The 23,126-nt window shown below is 42.4% G+C and overlaps 2 protein-coding genes across 8 annotated transcripts in view; one reads left to right on the forward strand and one right to left on the reverse strand.

The window, feature by feature from the left end:
• On the forward strand, nucleotides 1–8,078 carry rint1 (RAD50 interactor 1). The gene is given in 16 exon segments (XM_079653692.1): nucleotides 1–508; nucleotides 643–768; nucleotides 901–1,016; nucleotides 1,490–1,663; nucleotides 2,038–2,178; nucleotides 2,730–2,919; nucleotides 3,380–3,490; nucleotides 3,557–3,782; nucleotides 3,922–4,059; nucleotides 4,495–4,589; nucleotides 5,016–5,120; nucleotides 5,469–5,689; nucleotides 6,817–6,997; nucleotides 7,159–7,277; nucleotides 7,568–7,663; nucleotides 7,665–8,078. Coding segments are annotated over 16 exon segments (2,400 nt in total). The 5' UTR covers nucleotides 1–274; the 3' UTR covers nucleotides 7,792–8,078.
• A 2,248-nt stretch (nucleotides 8,079–10,326) lies between these two features.
• dennd5b (DENN/MADD domain containing 5B) overlaps nucleotides 10,327–23,126 on the reverse strand; it is a 67,351-nt gene continuing 54,551 nt past the window's right edge. For 4 of the 7 annotated variants that reach the window (XM_079654361.1, XM_079654357.1, XM_079654358.1 and 1 more), the window contains 14 exons: nucleotides 22,985–23,095; nucleotides 21,378–21,509; nucleotides 20,868–21,020; nucleotides 20,527–20,608; nucleotides 20,122–20,203; nucleotides 19,727–19,855; nucleotides 19,083–19,204; nucleotides 18,529–18,674; nucleotides 16,877–16,995; nucleotides 16,111–16,298; nucleotides 15,953–16,035; nucleotides 15,197–15,323; nucleotides 14,705–14,879; nucleotides 10,327–13,383 (listed from right to left, as the gene is read on the reverse strand). In XM_079654361.1, the coding sequence (XP_079510487.1) occupies nucleotides 13,200–13,383; nucleotides 14,705–14,879; nucleotides 15,197–15,323; nucleotides 15,953–16,035; nucleotides 16,111–16,298; nucleotides 16,877–16,995; nucleotides 18,529–18,674; nucleotides 19,083–19,204; nucleotides 19,727–19,855; nucleotides 20,122–20,203; nucleotides 20,527–20,608; nucleotides 20,868–21,020; nucleotides 21,378–21,509; nucleotides 22,985–23,095 (1,833 nt within the window). In that variant the 3' untranslated portion in view covers nucleotides 10,327–13,199. Of the gene's footprint in view, nucleotides 13,384–14,704; nucleotides 14,880–15,196; nucleotides 15,324–15,952; nucleotides 16,036–16,110; nucleotides 16,299–16,876; nucleotides 16,996–17,587; nucleotides 17,630–18,528; nucleotides 18,675–19,082; nucleotides 19,205–19,726; nucleotides 19,856–20,121; nucleotides 20,204–20,526; nucleotides 20,609–20,867; nucleotides 21,021–21,377; nucleotides 21,510–22,984; nucleotides 23,096–23,126 lie in introns of all 7 variants that reach the window. The other 3 variants (XM_079654360.1, XM_079654359.1, XM_079654362.1) reach the window with 2 other exon arrangements.

Here is a 23,126-nt window from a genome sequence, read left to right on the forward strand (position 1 = left end):
TGTTTTCTTCCTCAGCGTGCCCCGTAGATACATTGTGACGGAGACAAACTCATGTCTCAGTAGACGGAAGTAACAAGACACGTATATCACATTTTATTTATTTAAGAGCACACGAGGATTACAAAAAAAAAACTGGGTTTATCGGGTTTGTAGTGCCACGTAACACCGTCTGACACTATGACCGCCCGCCCGGTTAACAAACGGTCACAAAGTAGAAACGAACGCCCCCTCCTGTACTCAACTGGCAGTCTGTTGACGACACCAGAGAGAAAAGATGGCGGCGCCCACAACAACAGTGCAAACCATGAACTCACTGACAGACACTTTGTTAAAGCCCATTTACGCAAACAGCCAAGGTATGGACTCTGTTTCAGCAGATTCGGGCACACTGCAGGACTATTTATTGAATTTCATGGAAAAGGAAATCGGCAGTGACCTGAAGTCCCTGAAAAATGTTGGCCACTTGCTGGAGAAACTGAGAGAGGAAAACAGCGTCCTGGAGGAACAGGTGTGTTTTAGGATGAAGACTACACCAACACGTCCTTGTTTGTAAAGTCAATTACATTTACAAGCTTATTTTGCAGCTGACATGCATGCCCATTCATGTAAACATAAGCAGTGAGTGTACTTTGTGTCCTGCAGGTCCTGACAGACGCCAGCTCGGTGCCTCCTAAAGTGTCTGCAGCTCTGTCTGCTGCTGAGGAGGCCAGCTGTTCTGTGGAGGATTTACTTCAGAGAGAGGCACTTGTCTCCAAAAGACTGCAACAGGTAGGGCATTTTATTTTTGCAAAAGCTGTCAGTTCCCTGGGATGTTGAACCTGGCTGTGGGCAGAATCTTAAATGGCTTCTGAGTGCCATTCTTGAAAGGTATAACCATGTGTATTTTACTCCATCTTCTAGCACCTACAGGATGCCCAGCCTTGGGTGGATAAACTTGACCAAACGCTACACAAAGTCAACACAATAGAGAGACATGTGAAATACCTACGATGCCTCCAACATATAGAGGAACTCAGGTAATGTGAGCAAGCCTGAGCCGAGGACGATACAGATTTTTTTCTCAAAGATAAAAGATTTATGACATGATGGAAAGAGGAGAAGATAGACAACATAATGGAAAGAATAAACAACCCTAAAAGGTTAAGTATTGAGGGTGTAAGGTATTAAATATACTTGCATGAGTTCCAATTTGGGATATTATACACAGTTAGTCAAATCTATAATTTTCTGAAATAATGCTATAATTGAACACTCTATTAGACTTTTGACATCCAAGTATTTCTTTTGGAATAGAAGCTGATATCTGTGTGTGTGTGTGTGTGTGTGTGTGTGTGTGTGTGTGTGTGTGTGTGTGTGTGTGTGTGTGTGTGTGTGTGTGTGTGTGTGTGTGTGTGTGTGTGTGTGTGTGTGTGTGTGTGTGTGTGTGTGTGTGTGTGTGTGTGTGTGTGTGTGTGTGTGTGTGTGTGTGTGTGTGTGTGTGTGTGTGTAGCGCTGCAGTCCAGCAGTGTCTGATGACCAGCAGTGTGTGGGAGGCCATCCGGGCGGTGGACAGCATGGCGGCTCTGGATGCTGGACTGAACCAGTCAGGATGCTCTAACCTGCAGGGCTTCCTCCAAGAGACACTCCACTTCTGGCACAAGATCATCAAAGACCGACTGACCACGTAAACCTAGCCCCCCCCCCCCCCCCCCCTCCCCCTTTGTGTCTAAAAGTTCAGAATACTTTATTTATCCTAAAGGGATTTGGGTTTTCTTAATAGTTGCTTCATTTTAAAATGAGATAATAAAAGTTACATTAAGAAAATACAAGAAAAAGTGTTAACATAAAAAGTTAAATGTCCACTTCAAAATGATATTTAAAAAAGCATATGTGCTTTTAAGTTAAAGTAAAAATGTATACACTACAATAACATTTATATTGCACAATATACATTGTTTTTTGACGATTTTAAGATATAATTGCTGAATTGCGAGAGAGTATAAAGATATCCCTGTATCATAATCTTGTTTTTAATACATCCTCCTCTTTCCTTCCTAGTGATTTTGAGAAAATCTTAATTCAGCTTCATTGGCCGTTCATCGCCCCCCCCATCCAGACCCTGACTCCCACTGCCAACGGTCAGGAGATCAGCAGCCAGCTGGAGCTGCTCGTCTCCCAGCTGCTCGCCCTGCAGAACTCGTATCCTTCGCAGCTCCATTATATTCATAAAAACCCTGTTCATATACACCTCCATTGCATCGGCTAATTAGCATCGGAGGAAGGCTCCCTTGGGTAACAGACTTCTAGAAGTATTTGTCCAAGGGTGTCTTTTGTATCTTGACAAATAATCCAATTCATGAAGTACCTTGATGTTTTTGAAGAAGATTAGCTGCAAAAAATGGCATAACATGTTGAGCCTTTTTGAGTGTACAAGCTAACATCTCACTTGTTGACATTCAAGAGATTGCATTAATGGAACCCCCAACCGCACGGGGTATGGTTTGTACTGTGTTGTATAAAAAAGGTGACCAATTAATGTGCTATCATTGTAAAAGTGAATCTGTGGCTCTCTTTGACATACACACATTTTCCATTTGACAGTATATAAAGCTCAGCATGTCATTAGTGTGTTAATGAACTAATTCACAACACTGGTTATTAATAAGAAAGGAATGACATGTAACCTGTTCCCAAAGAGGAAGTGATGTGTGTGTGCTCCATGGTTTGATTCCTTGAACGCCCCTTGGCAGTGATGATCTCATTTCCCAGAGGGCTTTGGCCTCTTGTCAGGTTGTCCCCGCGACCCAGCCTGCTTCTCCAGCCCCCCCTCCGTCCCAGGATCCCCCCCTCTGTCTGCCCATCCAGATCATGCTGCTGCCGCTCAGCAAGAGGTTCAGATACCACTTCTACGGCAACCGACAGACCAACACCCTCAGCAAGGTCTCCCAGCACACAACACAACACCAGCCTTTGCGTTACAGACTTCTCTAAACTAAAGTCAAGTTTTGACGCAACTCAAATTACATTTCAGTGTAAGCATTTCGAAATGTACTGTTTATTTATCATACATGTATTGTAGTAATAACCAAATGCTACTGCTGTTTTTATAGCAAACACATAATGGCAGCATAGCCTTGTTCATCATTTCGGACATTTTTGGCTTTTTTTATTTAAACTTTTTTGGATGTGCTATTTAAAATACATTTTGGAGAAGGTGTCAAGTTTTGGGATTTGATACTAGGCTCCTGTGATAAGTCTATTATAAGCTATCTAGTCAAAATACAGACCCTATTTTCAAACATTTCCCTAATGAACCCATTTAACATTCTCATCAGCCAGAACATTTGAAGTCTCCTTTACAACACCCATAACACTCCTCCTTTGTCTGTGTGTTTTCCAGCCAGAGTGGTACCTCACTCAGGTTCTGATGTGGATCGGGAACAGCAAAACTTTTTTGGAGGAACGGATCCAACCTATCCTGGACCGATCCGGGGCCACAACCAGTGCCATGGTACGCTGTTCTCAGACAGGTTAAGTGAGTTCTTCATCAGTCACTGTAATGGCTGTCTGTGTGCAGGTGGAGCTGTGTCGGGGCCTCCTCTCTCTGGTCCAGGAGAAGGTGGCCAGCGATGCTTCCCGGCTGCTGTACGACGACGCGCTCTTCTGCCACCTGGTGGAGGAGGTGCTGCAGTTTGAGAAGGAGCTGAGAGGAAACCACTCGTTCCCCGCCGTGCTGCCCGGCCTGCTGCACCTCCTGCTGGAAGACGCCATCCTGCAGAAGTGGCTCACTGTGGAGAAGAAGAGTACGTTTGGTGTCTTATCAATCACTCAGCCGGCATTACCTTGTTTCTCTTGCATGCCTTCACATTGAAGCCTTCACTGTCTCTGTAAGTTTGTTTGTTACAGTGACAGCACGTTAAAACTCTGAGCTCCTGTGTGCAGTGGCGGTAGAGAAGATGGACGCCATGCTGTCGTCAGAGGGAGCGTGGAGCTCTCAGTACAAAGACATCAGTGATATGGACGAGCTGAAGGCTCCCGACTGTGCAGAGACCTTCATGACCCTTCTGCAGGTCATCACTGGTAAGACTACACCTTAAAGCTTTTTTAAGTGGCTGGCAGTTGAATATTTAAATTGGAAAAGCATTTAAGCTATTCATGAAACTCAGCAGGTGCTTGTTTTTAAAGAGAACGTTAAGTTTAGCTTTTGGAAAGGAGGAACAATCAATAATAGAATAATGTGAAAATGGCATTGTAATTGAACACAGAAGGACTGGCCTAACACAGTTTAACGAAGGATCAGGGCACATGCAAAACTAGTTAAACAAATTCATCCCACCATGACCTTTGAGTAGGTAAAATATTCACAGCTGAACATTCAGTGACAGGTCGGTAACACCCATAATCCTCAGCTTTTCAAGTGTTGTTGCTCAGTACCGACATGCTAGTCATGTGTTTTGTAAGAACATTTAAAGGATTTATAGTAAAAGCCTTAGTTCTGTCCCCCTCTGTCCTCAGAGCGGTACCGCTCCCTGCCCTGTCCTTCTGCACAGCTCAAGTTTCTGGGGCTCCAGAGAGAGCTAGTGGACGACTTCCGCATACGACTCACACAGGTAATGATGACAGAGAGACGAGGGTATACAAATAATAAAGTTATAGTTTGTATGACACCTGGGCTTAAATAATAAATATCTATTTGAAGAGTTAACTAGGACAACAAGTCAGAGTTTCAGAGCCTTCTTGGTAACATTTCCCAGCTTGTTTCTGCCGTGTGACAGTAATCGTGACCATTTTGTCTGTTGGTAAATTTAACTTAGTTTTATATTTAGAGTATTGTCAGATGGAAAAGTAATACATTTTTTAACCACCTTTAATGTTGTGTCATGGCGTTGTCTCTGGTGTGATGTTTGTTTGTTGCCTTTCTCCAGTTTGATCTTATTGCCTGTGCATGTATTACAGGTATTTTGTGTTAAGAGTAATGGCTGAGAGAGAAATCATTTTGAGAGATGGTTGATGGAATTATTTTCTCTTCGTCCCAGGTGATGAAGGAGGAGTCCCGCTGCCCTCTGGGGGCTCGATACTGTGCCATCCTTAACGCTGTGAACTACATTTCCACCATCCTGGGAGACTGGGGAGACAACGTGGTGAGTGGACCTAATAAAACGGCTGATTCGCCACAGCACAGTAGGAAGTGTCTCAATAATGCATCTGTTCCCAAATCCATTTTTTTCATTTGAAAGCTAATTCACTCATCTACAGGCACCAAGTCCAGACCTACATTCTGCTTTCAAAAGAACAACTCTCCATTATATTATCTAATACTCTGTGCTGTTATTGTTGACCTTCAGACCATCACAATGTTTAATAGGTGACACAGAGTTTAATTTCTTTTCTAATCCGATGGCCACTCCAAATGATACGGCACCTTGCTCAATTAAAAGAAAGAAACACTTTTCTCTTCTTATATATTTATGTTTTCACTCTTTCTCCAGTTCTTCCTGCAGCTGCAGCAGGCGGCGGTGTCCCTCGGGGAGGAGGGGGTCCTGGGGGGTCTGGGGGTGATGGAGGTTGGTCGTCTGGCCTCTCTGGAGGGCTCTCTGTTCGAGGGTCTGCTGGCGCTGCTGGACCGGCTGAAAGGAGACATGATGGGGAGACTCCTGGAGTGGACCATGAGGGAGATCACAGAGAAGGTCCGCCCGTACGGCCAGGACCGGTGAGAGCCAGAGACCCTGATTTAATGCTTTACCATGAGGGTGGGATGGATGGGAGGGGGGGGGGGGGATAGTTTATTGACCTGTAGTCCACCGCGCTAGAGACATGGCTCTGGAAAAAGCTTAATTCCAGCTTTTGTCTGGGGCGGATTGTCTCTCCGTCCCTCCATCTTTGTATATTTTATTATACGCTCTGCATCACACTCAGGTCAGGTTGAGACTCTGGTAGTGCAATGTATTTGAATATATGGTCATTTTGTTTTTCGCCCAATCACACCATCAGAAATCATGATTTGTTTATTCTTCCCTCAGAGGGGACATTTACATTGTCACAGCAAAAGATGGAGAGAAACACTATTAGATGAATGCACTTAATATTTATAATTTAAAGTTAATACAATTTACAAAGTACACATTCAGGTGGGAGAGGTATTTATATAATGAATGAAATGTAAAATGCAGAATGTAGTGTGGGAGAAGCACAGAGGTACAATTATACTTACTTACATTATTATTGTTACAGTATTATAATTGTTAAACTAAGAAGGCAGCCAGTAATAATTATAATTTTAACTAGGTACAGGAGTTCTAGTAAATGTGTGACGAAGGTTAGTCTATTACTAAAACTATTTAATTTAGGTTAACAAGTGACTCTCTTGACCTCAGGGTCTCATTGTGCTGTTTAGTAGTCTGTTGCTGCCCTCTGGTGGACTCCTGTGGTACTACTGAACATGTTCACCTGGCCATCTACAAAGGACAGCATCCGTCCATTGAATTGTTTCAACAGAGAATTCTCCCATCACTTTTATATCTTTAGAAAGTTTATTTGTTCTCAATCCCTGTTGACACCTCATGTTTGTCACCTGATTTCTCCTTTGCTTCTTTCATCATTTCTTCTCACATGTCTATTGCATGTAACCAGATGTTGATACAGGGCACTTGTTGTAAATGTGCAGTCATTATTTGAATAGATTTTTAACAATTTATGGTGTGTCTTTTGTCATGTTGTGTTGATTTGAGATTTAAGAACTAGGCTTAGCCCAGATGCTTACTGCCGAAAACAAAGACCTTAAAGGGAAACAAGAAGATAAACATTCTGAAATGTATTCCCCCCCGGGCTTCTCTCCAGGTGGTTGTCCCTGCCGCCGCAGCAGGACCAGTCCACCATGACCCTGTCCAGCTCGGCCTGTCCCATGATGCTTTGCGTGAGGGACCGGTTGTTGAACCTCCATCAGGTCCTGAGTTTCTCTCTGTTCCAGCTGGCCTGGCAGGGCCTGGCGGAGCGGCTGGACAACGTTCTCTACCAGGAAGTAAGAGACGTGTTTACTCTCACCCACAAAAAACCCATTGTTTCTTTAAGAAGAACCCTAATGTGAACCCTGTCTGCTTCTGTTGTTGTGTTTGTTGCTTTATAACCGCCAACGTGGTTTCCTCTCCATGCCATTATAATATATATCTGTCTGTCTGTCAGGTGGTGATGTCTAATCACTTCAGTGAAGGGGGGGCCGCTCAGCTTCAGTTCGACATGACCAGAAACCTATTTCCTCTGTTTGGCCACTACTGCAAAAGACCTGAGAACTTCTTTAAGCAGTAAGTGTGTGTAGTATGTGTGTGTTGAAGAGTTCTGTGTTTCCTTTCATCACAGTTTAAGAAATGTATGTGCTAACGTGATATAGTTTAAAGCCAGCGGTGGGACAGAAACTTCATCTGGTCTCAGTTAAATTATTTAATGGCTTGACGTGACATTATTCGTATCGGCAAAGCTTGAAAAGTTAATTACATTGCAGTACCATCACGAATTTCTTTTCACAAAACCAATGGAAATAAAAGCACTGGTAACATTCCCCCCAACATTGCTCCCCCCCCCCCCCCCCACACAGTGTCAAGGAGGCGTGCATCCTGCTGAGTCTCAGCGTGGGCTCTGCCATCCTGCTGAGGAACCTCCTGAAGGAGTCGATGGAGGAGGAGGCGAGGGGGGGGGGCGGCGGCGGCTGCAGGTGACCCTACCCCAGAGTCAGCCCTCAATGAGCTGGGGGTTTACTGTTTGGCCCCTTGTGATGTTTTAATCCTCCTCAACCTCAGAGCCTCCTGGCCCGGACAGTAACAACCCACCCCCCCCCCCCCCCCCACCCGGCAATATTTGCTTGGCTAATCTTTCTAATGACATTATCCTTTGTAAAGAAGACAGGAAATAATACTGTTCAGATAATAAGTTAATACTATACTGTTAATACTAAAGACACTGTAAGAGTTTATTATTGTGTTGCACTATTCCTTGGGGACCCACATGCCTCCTGTAACCTCAGTATAAAAGTATGCCACCACAACAAAGTAAATATAACAATAGTTATCTGTTCAATTGAATTGCATAATAAACCCTCCTGAGCTGCACATCTCTATCAATGGTCTTTACTCTGAGAATTGTCATCTTCCCAGAATGCTCTGTTTCTGCCAGGATTGTTGCTACGTCATTTATCTGTGGGGCTCCCCCCCCCCTCTATTCCTCTCCCCTCCCCCCTCTTTATCCCCCCTATCTGTGAGCATGGAGACAGTAAACAGCTGTCTCCACTCCAGCTTTGGAGAAGTTTCTCCTCCAGTTGCTGCTGTTGATAGGATTTTTATTTTAGGACTTTGAGTGTTTATCATTTTTTTCTGTGATTTAAGACCTAAATACTATGTCGTTTCTTCTGAAATATTTAACATACTTTACTTGTTTTTTCCCCCATATTTTTCGGGATACTATGTCTTATTTCGACATAAAATACTATGCCGTTTTTTTCATTTTCGACATTATGCAGTTTTTTGCATTCTTTCAACATAGTATACTGTTTTTATTCATATTTCTCCACATACTATACTATTTTTTGACATACTATACCATGTTGTTACCAAGGCCGGATTAGTACCTCCAGGGGCCGCTGGGCATATATTTTGGTCTACCTCCACTGTCATAAGAAGTTGTTATGGTGGACTGTTCCTAAAGGTTTAAAGTGCTTTAAATCCCAGCTTCTGATGGATTTATATAAATGTTGAGGGACAGACACAGTAGAAAAGAATGACAGTGGTTATGTTTCAAATGCTGTGTATAAATTGATCTCGTGAGGTGAGATCAAAAGAGGGATTAAAGTTAATTTGTTTGTTCTAAACTGTTTAAAGTAAACATATATTATTTTGAACTGTTTTGAAGTAAACATGTATTATTGGGGACTGTTTTCAAGTAATCCTATATAACCTTCTCACTCACACTCACTGACCTAGAGACCAGCACACACACATATTCTTTTCAAGGTCCTTTCTGGGCACCAATATTTCTGTGTACAATATTTGATTGTCTGGGAAAGAATAGTTTGTGTGAAATATTCCTTGGGAAAGTAAAGGAGTGAATTCAGGTGCAAGATAAAAGATTGACTCTGTCCTTGGGTAGTTCCGAAGCTCTCACGCTCTGTTCAGAAGTAAAATACATTTTTCCCAGAACTCTGATTCGCTTAAGAGTGAAATCGACTGCCTCCAAATCTGTCTATGTATAGTGATGTTTATCCATCAACGGGGCTTCCTGTTTCTGACTGGCTGGTCCCGATACCTGTATCGCACGGCAGTAAAACTGGAAGTCCGGAGTACTCTGTAACTTGTATGGGTTTTCTTTACCATTAAAATCAATCAGATTATTGTTATAACTTTTATGCCGTTGTTTTGAACTCCTTATTATTAATGTGACCAGGCTCATCTAACGGACGGCAAGGAGCAGAGGTGGGCTTTAAGCCACCACCACTGTGTTGTTTTGCTCCAACAATCTGGCATGTCAAATCGCACACCTATTTGTCAAAAGCAGGGACGGAGCCACATAGTTCAACCAAAGTAGGTCTAGCCTTTTGCCCTTTCAGTCAAAAATCACAAGACAAAGATACAATGGATAAGATCTCAAGACAGTGCATGGATCAAGAAGACCTAGGTAATATCAATCAAAACCTCAGAACAGCACCCCACTTAATGCCAACCTATGACTGGCTGGCTGTACAAGTACACAAGGAGTTCTATTTGTCACAAACACCGAGAGTTACAAAAGTAAAATATGTAGTGAAATTGTTTGGTTGCTCAAGGGTGAGGCTGTGATTCGGCTGTACACTGCCGCCACGTAGTAATAAAGTTGAGCGCATACATAGTGAGACCTACAGTACAGAGACCTACAGTAATTTGACCCTATGGAAAAACTGTGTTATTTATGGCGAAGAGTGAGTGTCATTTAAAACAATGTATGATGAGAGGTTGTGCCCGAAAAAAAAGATTTTTTTTTTTTTAATCTTGTCACTGAGGGCCCTCTTTGCTCAAGGGCCCCTGGGCACTTGCCAATGTTGCCCATATGGTTAATCCGGCCTTGGTTGTTACTACGTAATACAATATGTAGAAATGATCTGAAAAACAATATAGTGTAGCTTTTGTAAAAACGGTATAGTTTGTCAAAAATCAGAAAAGCAACAGTAAATAATAACTAGACTTTACAGTTTAACTTTTATATAAATGTTAAATTGAATCCAGAAATGATCATTGATTATTTTCCGCCCACTATCTAACATTTTAAATAATGGAAGACACACCGTACATGCATGAGCGTTTTTTCCACATACATACACACAAACACAGACACCTTTAACACACCGTGTGTTTTTATTGAAATAGGCATAATAAATATCAGAACAAAGAAGTCAGTCCGACACATCTATTTGTCCGGTGGCATTCTGGCCATGAGCACTGCTGTCATGGCTTTGGGTAGCCTTTATATCGGGGTCAATGTGTTCACCGTTCTAATAAAAGTTTGCAGTAGGAGGAATCCCAATCGTCCACAACAATTCATCCCATCAGAAATGTTCCCTGTAGCCACATGTAGCAAAGAGTTGGTACACAAACTGATCTGGGACCAGACAGAGGAATCTGTTATTGCTTGTTATGTGCTTTGCAGCGGAGCGTAGTCCTGCAGGCGAGGCATTAGAGGTACACAGCAGGAGAACTCGGGGTTAAAACATGATCAAATCTCATCAAGAGGAAACATTTACAGCTTCAAAGTTTCCAATCATTCCACAGGCTTTGTCAACCTTAAATTCCAGTGCTTCTGTCAGCCTTCTATGAATTAAAGTTCAATGAATAAATACATTTAATCATGACATTAACAAAAACATGTTGTGGCTTCACAGGCTCAATACTGGAGAGGGAAAGACACTGGGGCTGCAAAGACTTCCAGCTTCTGTCCTCTCAATACTCATGGTCCATCTAAAATTCATAAGAGTCACAATAAATACAGCTTAGTCTACTTGTCATCATGCACTAATGACAATATTTACACCATTTCTCAGAAAGGATTCATTCAGGCGGCGGTAAGAGGGGCACATAACTCATGCAGCAAAATTACGTGGAAATAAAATGCATTTTAAGAAAAATTGTTTATAGAGTTTCTACCAATCAATATCAAAGTTGGAAGAGGAGCAGGGACTTAAAATGATTAAAATCCTAAATGAAACATAAGATTCTGTCTCTCCATTTTGTATCGAACAGGATTCATGTTGCATTCAATTCATATGGGAATCTAACGTTTTAGTGGCTAGTTTCTAAAACCCCTGCACTGATATCAAATACATTTCGTATATGGTAAAACACAATTAAAGGATAAGGCTAATGTTTTTTTAAATATATTGTCATGAAAAGACCTGATCCAATAAGAAAAATAATGTCCTATTAAATGCACACTGTGCTGTGAACCAACTGGGAATTAATCCACCACTGAAAATAGTCCCCGCTGTTTCAGAAAAATAAAGAGCCTTTAAACAAGGAAACTATGTCTTTAAAATAAGACCGGCAATTAAAGTGAAAAAGTATCGAGAAAGCTGCTAACACTTAATTGGTTTTGGTCTTTTCATGATATTTGTTGAAAATAAAAAAACATCAGCTTTAACATTACATTTCAAAAAAATGCTCAGACCTACTGTAAAGTGAGAAATTACAGTTTTCTCAACAAGACCCAAGTCTAAGTGGCTGATTCGCCTTGTACTCTATTCCAGTGATTACTACTTTCAGTTAGAATAAGTAACATTTTGCTTCAGTTCATTCTTGACCGTGGGAATATAAGTATGACAAAATAATCTGAACACATGTCCCCTTACTAGCTTTAGCCAGATGTTTCAACTACAAAGTTCTCTACTTAATCCATGCGATGACAACCAAGCAAATACAAAATAAACTGGGGGAAAAAAATCTAGTAAGAGGACCTTGAGTTCAATTATTTAGTTGAACCTTTTAGTTGTTGAAATGGAGGTATTGGCAAACTGTTAAAAATGATAAATGAATGTGTGAGGCTCACACATAGACACACCATCGATCACTTCTTAAACATCAAGCTGGATGTTATACAAACCAAAGCAGGGTAAACCCACACCAGAGATCATACGTCCTTGAAATAACACACACACACACACACACACACACACACACACACACACACACACACACACACACACACACACACACACACACACACACACACACACACACACACACACACACACACACACACACACACACACACACACACACACACACACACACACACACACACACACACACACACACACACACACACACACACACACACACACACACACACACACACACACACACACACACACACACACACACACACACACACACACACACACACACACACACACACGCCTGTACTTGAGTAGGAATGTCCATGTAGCTACAGGTTAGCTCCTGACTCATCACTGAGATCAGCTTTTGTGTTCATCCGCATGTTTAAAGCTGAGAAAATGCCCAACACGAATCCAGAGGATAAAGATAAAGAGAGGCATGAAGAGCCGTCAGGAAACACAGAGTCAGAATCCTCCTTTCAGTGTCTCTTGTTTCCACATCTCAAAAGGCATGCTCGCTAATGCTACCACTAACTAGCCGCAGGCGAGGAAATACATCAGTTGATCTAGTTGTATCTACTGAGGGCAAGCTAGGCTACATAGCTAGCACACAGGGACACATCTGCTACTCTGCTAAGAACATTTTGAAGAAAACACCAGCAAACGTTCAACCAGTGTATATTCTGCTCAACAGACGTCCTGTTGTATCCCTCCAAGCAGCCACTGCTTCAGTTCATTTCAGTGCAATGTAAAGTGTTTAGGGATAACACATGGTTGGTAAGGGTCTTGATGGATTCAAAGCAAGTTTTATGTTGCTTAAAAAGGACTTTCTTGAACCTGAAGTGTCCAATTCTGGTATCTAATTGGACACTAGATAAACACGATTAAGCACTGGTGGGGTAATAATACTGCATCCAAGTTTATGGCTGACCCAAAGTCTTACTTCTCTGTTGCTTTGGTAACCACATTTTTCATTTCCATCACTCACTTCCTACTTCCCTGTTCATCCCAGAGCCAAAAGGGTAAGAGTGGGAGGGTGGGAGAAGCTGGTGGAGGAGAGGGGAGTTTTAGAGGAGAACGTAGGGGGTCTCCGGGGCTAAAGGGCGATGCCTTTGACGATGGAGGCCTCCAGGGTGATGGGGAAGTCGTGCAGCGTCTCCAGGACGTCGATGTGGGAGCTGACCGTGGCCCGGTCTCTGAGCAGGGCCGAGTCCTCGTACATCCTCTGGATCACCGGGCACTCCACCAGCAGGGGGACCCACTGGGGCAGCAGGCGGTCTCTGAGGGACAGACAATGAGAGGACGTTTAAACATCTGTGGCAGGACAGCTGGATTTATTGACCCTAAGTAGAGTGTCTGTCATCTGATAACAGGACTAGCTAAGGTAAACATCCGTTCAAATAGGGTCTGTTTATTCAAGGCCTCTACTTTAATAAAAACATTTTAGGACTGTTTTACAAAGAATTTGCTTTAAAGGCCGTGAAACCAATCCGTCTAGAACGTTTTCATATGCTCAAAATCAGATTTACGTAGCCCATACAGTGCCACACACATCATCTGAAGTATAGGAAAACAAAGTTATGTAATACTAAATGTTTGTGATCATTTTTCCCATGGGTCTTTGAAATCTTTGAAAGTTTGTGATTTTGAAAAACAAACTAATTAAAGGTTGTAGTGGCAAATTTCATATGTTACCAGGCATTGCTTATCTCTCTTTCCAGCCCAGCAACAGTGACAGGTAGGGATGTAACGATACCAAAAACTCACGGTACGATAATATCACGATAAACAGTCCACGGTACGATATTTATAAAATATATAAAAATAAAAAACTTTTTTTTTTTATTTATAAAATATATAAAAATAAAAAACTTTTTTTTTTTTTTTTTAAATCGCAGGAAATTTGGTCAGTCTCACGAGGGTATTGAGACATTTATTTACCGCGATATCGCAATATTCGATATATCGTTACATCCCTAGTGACAGGTGATGAAGTGTTGTTCAACTGTCAAGATCCTATAAAACTCATACACACACTTCTCTCTATGTGCACTCTTACAGACTACTCCGTGAGACATGTACCTTTGAAGCTTCAAATAAAGAACCACAAAGACATATTATTATAAGCCTACTACTAGTACATCTCCAGATTATTGACGAGGTAAAATATCCGCAACAAGGTCTTGAAGGTATATTTGAAAATAGACACAAACACATACGAGTCATTTCAAGTGCTTGAACTCATATATTTTGGAAAAGAATATCAATTGTATTTTAAATATTCTTTTTGACATTAGTGTGGTGCAGTATTTGAGCCATGACCGAATGCATTTGAAAGAATGTGGCCTGAAAAGTACTTGAAAAGTCACTTAATTTCTTTTTTAAGAAGATGTGATGAATATACATTTCAATAAAAAATGTCCATGAAAGAAAAGTAACAAAAATGCTGTCAATTATATTTAAAGATTGTAGCCAGCAGGTCAAATTCATCCTCAAGTTCCCAACAATTACCAGAGCATTGCTTTGTCGGTAAAATACATATTTCTTCCATCCCATGCTTGTTGTGAACACTGAATGCATCACAGAGGTGGACAGACTGACCTGGCTCCGAGGCAGACCAGCAGCTGGAACTTCCCGTCCTTCCCGATGTTCCTGCGGGTGGAGTTGATGGCGTTGACGTAGTGACAGAGTGATTGACAGGTCCGTCCCAGGGGCTCCGCTGTCTCCTGGAGGTCTCCCATCTGGTCAGCTGACTCCATGTAGGCAATGGCTTTCTCTGCGGAGGGGGGGGGGGGGGGGGGGGTTTAGTTTAGTTTTCACACGGCTTTACCAGATAAATAAACAGTTAAATCACACAGCAGGCACAACTTAAATACAATGCTCTTGGCAACATTGTCAAATAATAAAAAAAAAAGGTATGTAAAAATAAATAAATATGTAAGGATGGAGCTTCATATGCATTATCCTAAACTTGCTTCATAAATAAAGTTGGATTAAAAAACAAAAGAAGAGAAAAAGTATCATTCCTGACATTATTTCCCCATAAATCGTGTATCGTATGATCAGCAGGTGGCGCTGTCCCTCCACACTCACCCACAAAGTCCCACACAAACACGGTCTTCTGGAAGAGCCGGGCGGACTTGAAGCCGTGACGGAAGAACTGTTCCAGAGCGGACACCAGGCTGCTCTCCCCACACAGCAGCACGGTCAGGCTGCCTCTCTGAGAGAAGCACACATCAGCTGTTCAGAAATAATCTCTACTTCCAAAATGGTATTTAAAATAAAGCTGGGTCTACAGCTGGGAGTTGCAAACGGCTCTCTGCAGGACACACAGTGAGAGGACGTTTGAAGTGCCCATTTTGTTGGATCTGTATCCATAAAAGGCTCATTGTTCATGTTTCTTTCTATGAAATATTGAGGTTTGAAGCTGCCGACTAGCTGGGATTTTCAATGACAGAGGAGTCCTCTCTTCCACTGCTGGTTAGCGCTCACATGCTTTGTACACAACAGCTACTTAACTGGTAGATGTCACAAATCTTTACGTAGTCCTGAAGGATTTATGTGTTGCAGTGTTAAAGTTCAGAGGGGATAATGGTTGATTGCCTCTGACTACTCTCACAGGGCTGCTCTCCACACAGAAGGCACTTCAAATGTAGCTCGGTTTCCTATGCTGTGGCGTTAAAGTAGGTCTGCATGTGACCGGCACTTTACTGATGTTTACATTACGAGCAGTCAGTGGACAGAAACAATGAGAATGACTCCACTCAGTTTAGTGATGTGAAGGGTTCAGAGAGAGGGCAGCAGCTGTTGAAGAATGAGTTCATTCAGCAGTGACAAGGAGATCCTCACCTCTTTCTCCGGCTTGTGGAAGTGTTTGATGATGTTGTTCACGGCCTCCCCGATGGCCTCTTGGATCTGGGCTGAAGTCGGTTCTGGAGAAAAGAAAGGAATGAATATAAAGACTTCAACATCCCAGAATTCATATTTGACCGTTAAAGAGTACTGACTGTATCCTCGTCCAGACAGCGACGTGACACTGATGCGTCGGATCTGGGATGGCGAGCGCTGCAGCGGGGGGGTGTAGCAGCCTCTCCCAGAATCCTCCTCTCCGCTGGGCAGCACCGGCTCCCCGATCAGGACCCTCTCCAGGCTGCCGTCGTCCACACCTTTACCGAGCCACCGGCCACACGGGAACCTGAGGGGGAAGGAGGAAGTTGTGAGAAAATATGTAATATATAACTATTAAAACAAACCATTAGAAAACTTAAACATAAGAAGAAAAGTTTGAAATAAATCTAAATGTATATAAAAAAAAAGTTACTACAATTAAAATATGATCGATTACTGAATTTGTTTTAATAAAAGCAAGGATGTGCATTATTTTAAAACTTACAAAATACAAAAGCCTCAAACAGGGTTAAAGGTTTCTGGAGCAAAAAGGGATATTTAAAAAAAAAAAAAAAAAAGTTTCTTGTACTGATGTTAGACTTGATGTATTCTCAAAATATAGTTCTGAAGAGTTTATAATGTTTGATTATTTGGCGACGACACATCAGAATCCATTAGGAATCTAGTGTTGCTGTTAACAGGCAGACAAAGCAGCGAGCCATGCATTTAAAGGAATGGTCATACTTTTGCTTCTAGATCTTTAATCCACATCTCTTTTTCAATTGTCGATGAGACGACAGGATTAATACTTTTTTTGTAAGACAGGAAAATAGAACTTCTGGGAGTACTTTCCCCTCAGCTACGTAACACACACCCTGCACTCACTTGTATGTGTGCCCTGTGATCTCGTTGCGCACCATCACACAGTCCACCAGCCATTTCGCCAGCAGGCCGGCGTTGTCGTGTCCCAGCTGCACCGTGGTCATCTTCCCCAGGTTCTGACACTAAACACAGCGGAGAGGGAATCTAGTTAACGCAAAGTACTTTAAATAATGTTAAATCCTTCTTAATAAGCTTTGTCAATGTACATCTACAGCACTATCACAATAACTGTTATTACTGCTAAAGTCCTCCCATAACCAAAACAGTGTTAAGTTCAAAATGAATTCGATTAAAGGGAATAGATCTCTGTTCATTCAATATAAGTGTGTTAATTGATTTAATCCTTGGCAATGAGAATGTGTTGGATTGAAAGACTAATCCTTTTCAATGAGGCTTTCCCAGAATGCACTGGGCTGACATTTCCACACTTAAGTAATTCCTAACATTAAGCTACCTTCAATGTTGTTCAATACAATATCTCTAAGTAGTTTTAAGCAGTGCTAATACGTTACGATACATTCGTTTAGATTTGAGGGTGTGAGAGAAGCTGACTATACTTAAAAGACTTTCTAACAAGAGAACAGAGCAACTATGACTAAAAGCAAATCAAAAGGGGGCCGACTGCATGACAACAGGGCAGCTGGATGAAAGCATTTCACAGAGACTGATGGAGATGATGGGGGGTGGGTGAGTGGGGGAGGGGCTGCCTCTAACCTTGAACAAGGCGGAGATGTGCGTGTGAGGCCTGAAAGCAGACTGGGGGAGACGGAGACACTTGTTAAGACACAATGGGGGGGACAATCACAAATTGTGGAGTGGTGATTTCAAAACCAAAACAAAGCAGCATCCATCATGCAAACAGAATGAAAACCAGAGGGGAACAACATGCAGTGAGAGGAGGCAGCAGATGAGGGGAGGAGGGGGCGTTAACGCTATTATGTGTTGGTCAGTTCAACTTTCTGTAAACAGACCTGTGTTCATTTGTATAATCCTAAATAATGTCAACGCAGGTAGATTGTGCTATGTATGTTTTATTTATAGTCAAAGATAATTCTGATCAAATTCGAACAGATGGAAACAAAGTAACGGTCTATCCAGTAGGTACGGTTGTTGACATGTTAAAAGTGTGTTAAAAATCGCTGTTTGACCGACACTTAAGTTCATCTGCCTGTTTCTCTTAGAACTTAAGGTCCCATTGACTCAATTCTTCCTCTGGTTAAAATGTATAGATGATAACAACAACAATGTATTGTAAACATGTGGCTTTAAGCTAGATGCAAAAGTTGATTTGTTAAAATTTTTTTGGTATTAGGTAGGTACACAAAAAGAATATAACATCAAGTCAGGGAAAAAAAGTGCAAAGATTGTACATAGTATTACTTTAACTGCTATTTAAACGCTACTTTGAGGGGAAACATTTATTAGTAGACTTTGTATAGATTGTCCTGAAAGTGAATGATGTGCTACAGAAGACCAACCTTCTACTAAACCAGAATAACTAGCTGTAATGCCTTAAAAGTTAGTACTGCTAGCATGCAGTGTGAAGGTGTCCCAGTGACAGAGGAGGCACACAGAGTGTAACTGAAGCTCACACCCGACGCCACCCAAACTGCACCCAGAGGACTCAGCTTCAGACTCAGGGTCACAGTACTCACATCGAAGGTCATCTCCAGGACGTTCTTGGGGATCTGCATGATGCCCGAGTCTCCCAGCTGTCCGGACACACACACCCAGGGGTTGGAGGTCGTCATGGCGTTGCTGAGCTTCTTGATGGGGATGATGACGACTCGATACGGGATCACTGCAGAACAAAAACAAGCATCAGAGGAGAGAAACATGCTGATTCCACTCATTATCTAACTGGGTCAATTTCATTATAAGATCCAGATTGAGGCCAGGAGGAAAACAGAATAATGGATCAGATATTAAATCCTCACCTACATGTTCATTTATCGGAATAACGGCTTAGCTGCTCTGTGAGTTGAATAATACATTGTGCTTTAAGTCTTTGGTTAAAGTGTACCATACATCCTCGTGGTTTATTCATACTAATAGCTCAGCCTGCCATTGATCCACAATCATCCATGTAGCAGCTGACCTTAACAAAATAACTCGGAGACGAATGGCGGGAAGAGGGGTTTCTGAGATATGAGGTTTGATATTTCAAAGGTGGGACGAGGCGTGTTATTTAGACGGCCACAGGACTCACTGATGGTGGTGAAGACGCTGGTGAAGCAGAAGTAGTCGACGGTGTTGAGGGAGAGCAGGTGGAAGAGGAACTGCTCCTTCTCCTCCTCGCAGCGCAGGAAGGCGTAACGCTTGTACAGCTTCCTGTAGACACAGAACGTCAGGTTCAAAAATATCACTGTGAAATATCATTTGCCGTTTAAACTCCTGTCCCCATGTGTTCCTGTTGAAGTACAGGGCAGCAGGAAAGACAGCAATGGAAGGTCAGGAGCAATAAAGCACTGTTTTTTTTCCACTTAAAAGAAATACAACTTTTAATTATTTAACTGGACAACAGCAATTCATAAGTAATGCTGCAACGTTTCCCTTCAGATGGCTAATGTCCCATATAGAGCAGCCACTCTCACAAGAGATGGAGAAAAAGCCCATTCAGGAGAGGTATAATTATCAAGCTTTAATGTCCAATCGATGAAAGTCTACAATATAAATGTAGTTTATTTTCATATTGGTGTGATTGGTTTAAAAATAACGTGTGTTTTGGGACAAGCGATGATTTAAGTACGTGTGTGTGTGTGTGTGTGTGTGTGTGTGTGTGTGTGTGTGTGTGTGTGTGTGTGTGTGTGTGTGTGTGTGTGTGTGTGTGTGTGTGTGTGTGTGCGCGCTCACTTGGTCAAAGCTTGTCGGCACAGCAGCTGTTTGAGGTGTTGTGAGAGCAGCTTCTTCTCCAGGGAGAGCCGGATCCAGGCTCTCGCCCGGCCCACATCTGTCTTTATCTCGGACATGCTCTGGATATGCCTGAGGACGCAGACCATGGAGGGACAGAAGAGAGGTGGGTCAAGTACAGCCACAGTGTATCTAATCATTGCTTGGTCTCTAAAATAAAGCGCCAGAATTCAGAATTTCCCTTCAGAGCAAGTTGTCTTTTATAACATTTTGCAATGAATCCAATGATTCACGGTACAGATGGATGCTGAATAAAAGGACTACTGTTTGTAGTTAACTAGCAGCTGATTCTGCATGCCCTTAACCTCAAGTGATCACTACAGGACAGTAACACGTACCTCATATCCTGTATGAGAGACACGCGTAGAGACGGCATCGCCATGGAACTGTCAGACTTCCTCCTCTCAGGAACATGTGACACTGCAGAAGCAAAATACAGGATCTTTTTTATTTGCCTTTGTCAACATTTGATACAACTTTTAAATGTTTTTGAGGCCAAAATGGGGCCTGCAGCAGACTAGTTAAGGCCTGTTTTGGATTGGGATTGCATACACTAAAACACACACCACACAAAATGCATGATCTCCCCACAGGTTTATGCCTTGTGGAGTTTTTAGAAAATGTGTGTGTGTTTGTATTTGTGTGTGTTTGTATTTGTGTGTGTTTGTATTTGTGTGTGTTTGTATTTGTGTGTTTTTGTGTGTGTGTTTGTGTGTGTTTGTATTTGTGTGTGTTTGTCCTACCTGGTGACTCCGCCTGCTGCTGCTCCAGCTTCTCCTCTCGGGCATGGTAGTGCAGCATGTGGGACCACAGGGCCGACTTCCCCTGAGACGTGAGAGAACCAAAAATCACGACACACACCAAAACAGCTACTGATGAAGATTATAATCCCACACAGAGGAATAATCAGGCAATAACCTCGTAGACTTAATATCCAGTATGGTCATACAGATCTGATTTAAGCAGTGTGCTTACACACACAGCACTAGTGGGTGTTTCCCTGTGTGTGTGTGTGTGTGTGTGTGTGTGTGTGTGTGTGTGTGTGTGTGTGTGTGTGTGTGTGTGTGTGTGTGTGTGTGCTGACCTGTTTGACCTGCAGCCCGTGGCTCCAGATCCTCTCCAGCAGGTCACACAGGCTGGCGATCAGAGTGTTCTCCTCCAGCCCCGTGATGGTGGCCTCCCCGTGGCCCAGCTCCACCGCCTCCCGGCCCATCTTCTCCACCAGCATCCGCTTGGTCTGAAAACATGCATTAAGAAGTTATAAAGTATGCCAAGTGGAATTTGAATATGCAATGTAAATGATACATGGTTAAGTCAACAGTAAAGCTAATTAGCATTGTACTTATACCAGTCGAGTTTATATGATAGCTATTTATCTTAATTAGACGTTTAAAAATGTTGCATCTTGAATGAAAATCTTTAGTCGGATATTCAGACAAATTAACAGGTTTTGATACATCATGAGAAGCTGCCTTTGTGTCTCCCTGCATGCATCATTCATGAGAGATGACACCCCTCAGAGCTTGGTTTGTGGGTGTCAGAGGTCAGTGAATGACGGCACTAATGAATCGCTGCTCTCTCTGTGGGGTCTTACCTTCATGCGGCACTCCTTGAGCAGCCCCTCCACAAACTTCCAGTTGGTCTGGGCGATGACGGCGGGCGACAGGTCGGACAGTTTGGGCTGTCGGAGGTTCTTCCCCAAGCTGCGGGCCTCCTGCATGAATTTCTGGAGTTCAAACAGAACCGCTTAGTGAGAACATGTACTCTGATCAGAAAAATATAGAATTAAGAGAAATGCTGGAGTGGCAGGTGGAGACATTACACTTGCTCCTCTTTAACACCACGTTTCAGAAAAGCTTGATCCATCAGACACAGATAGAATTATCAGCTTTTAGTCAACCAGTAAAAACATTTTAAAGAGTGAAAGTAGTGAAAATGCAGCACTTCAAAAATAAATGTGAGTTAATATGAATGGAGGTTACACAGCAGAGAAGTGAGAGCCTATTTTTTCTCAACACACATACATACAGTAAGGACAATAAGATGAGGGGTGGGGCTAAGGGGTCACAGTGTAAATGCTATGTTATGCATGCACATGGCGTTGTATTAATACATGATTTACAACATAGATGTACTTTCATTATTATTAAATAAATAAAAGTATATATAATTTTTCTCCGGCTTAAATTAACTTTCTCCATTTGTCTTACTTGTTTGTTTTTTTATGAAGGGGAGCGGCCAACACGGTTTTAATCCAGGAATGCCCTCATCGTATCCCATAGAAAGTTATCTGGCTTAACCAAATATAACAGGCAGCTTCTTCCATACTTAAGAGGTTCAGAAAATCCTCCAGCCATCAATTTATTGAAGCATTTTGGATTTCTGACTTTCCAGTTGATTAGTTGAGAGGCATGCTATAGCATTTGCCATTATAAGGTACAATGCTCTTGTCACTGGGGCAGTACCCTTTAAAGGCCACATTTGTACCATTTCCAAGGGTACATTTAAGTCCTAGAGCATCAAGGTCCATTATTGTCCCCAGGGGTACATATTTGCCCCAATAAGGTACAAACTGTAAGGGTACTAATATGTACCCTTGTTAAGGGGTACAATGGGTGTACCTTTGAGGGTACTGCCCCAGTGACGAGCTGTTGGACTCCTAAAGGTACAAATTTAGCACATTATTTCTGACAGTGTAGGGCTATGAGTTTTATTCTAAATTTAGATTTGATGCCATTGGGCGTCCCAGTGAGCATGTAGCTGGACTCAAAGATACATCTGTATTCAGGATCTCAGCGAGTGTGTCTACATCCCAAAAAAAGACAAGTAATTGAAACAAAAGACAGCATAGGTGATCACAGAGAGCTGGAGGATTCTAAGCTGAGGTGAAGCCGGCGGAACAGCTTTCTTTGCATTATTTAAAATGTCAACATCGTTTAAAATGATTTAACTTCATAAAGGGAATGTTTGATTGCCTCCCTCTCCCTCAGCTTTAAGGAATTACAGGAAAACGATTCATGCATGTAATCCAGTGCAATTGTAATTAGAGTACACCTCACTCTCTTTACACCATATCAGAGTGGGATTAAACTGCTGATGCACACAGAACATCCCATGGTTGAGGCTGCAGTTAGAGGGTCAGGTACGGGGTGGAGGGGTCTGAAACAGAAAGTCCACAACACAGGAAGCTCCTCCACATACCAGGCAGGACGCAGAGGCAGATTTTTTAGGCGGTTTGATAGGCGGAGGGGACGCTTTGTCCCACTCCCAAAACGCCATGGAGTTCTGCAGGACCAGACAGCCCTCCACCTGCTGAGGAGGAGGAGGAGGAGGAGGAGGAGTA

Source organism: Notothenia rossii, assembly GCF_949606895.1.
Source record: "Notothenia rossii genome assembly, chromosome: 10".
Taxonomy (NCBI): domain Eukaryota; kingdom Metazoa; phylum Chordata; class Actinopteri; order Perciformes; family Nototheniidae; genus Notothenia; species Notothenia rossii.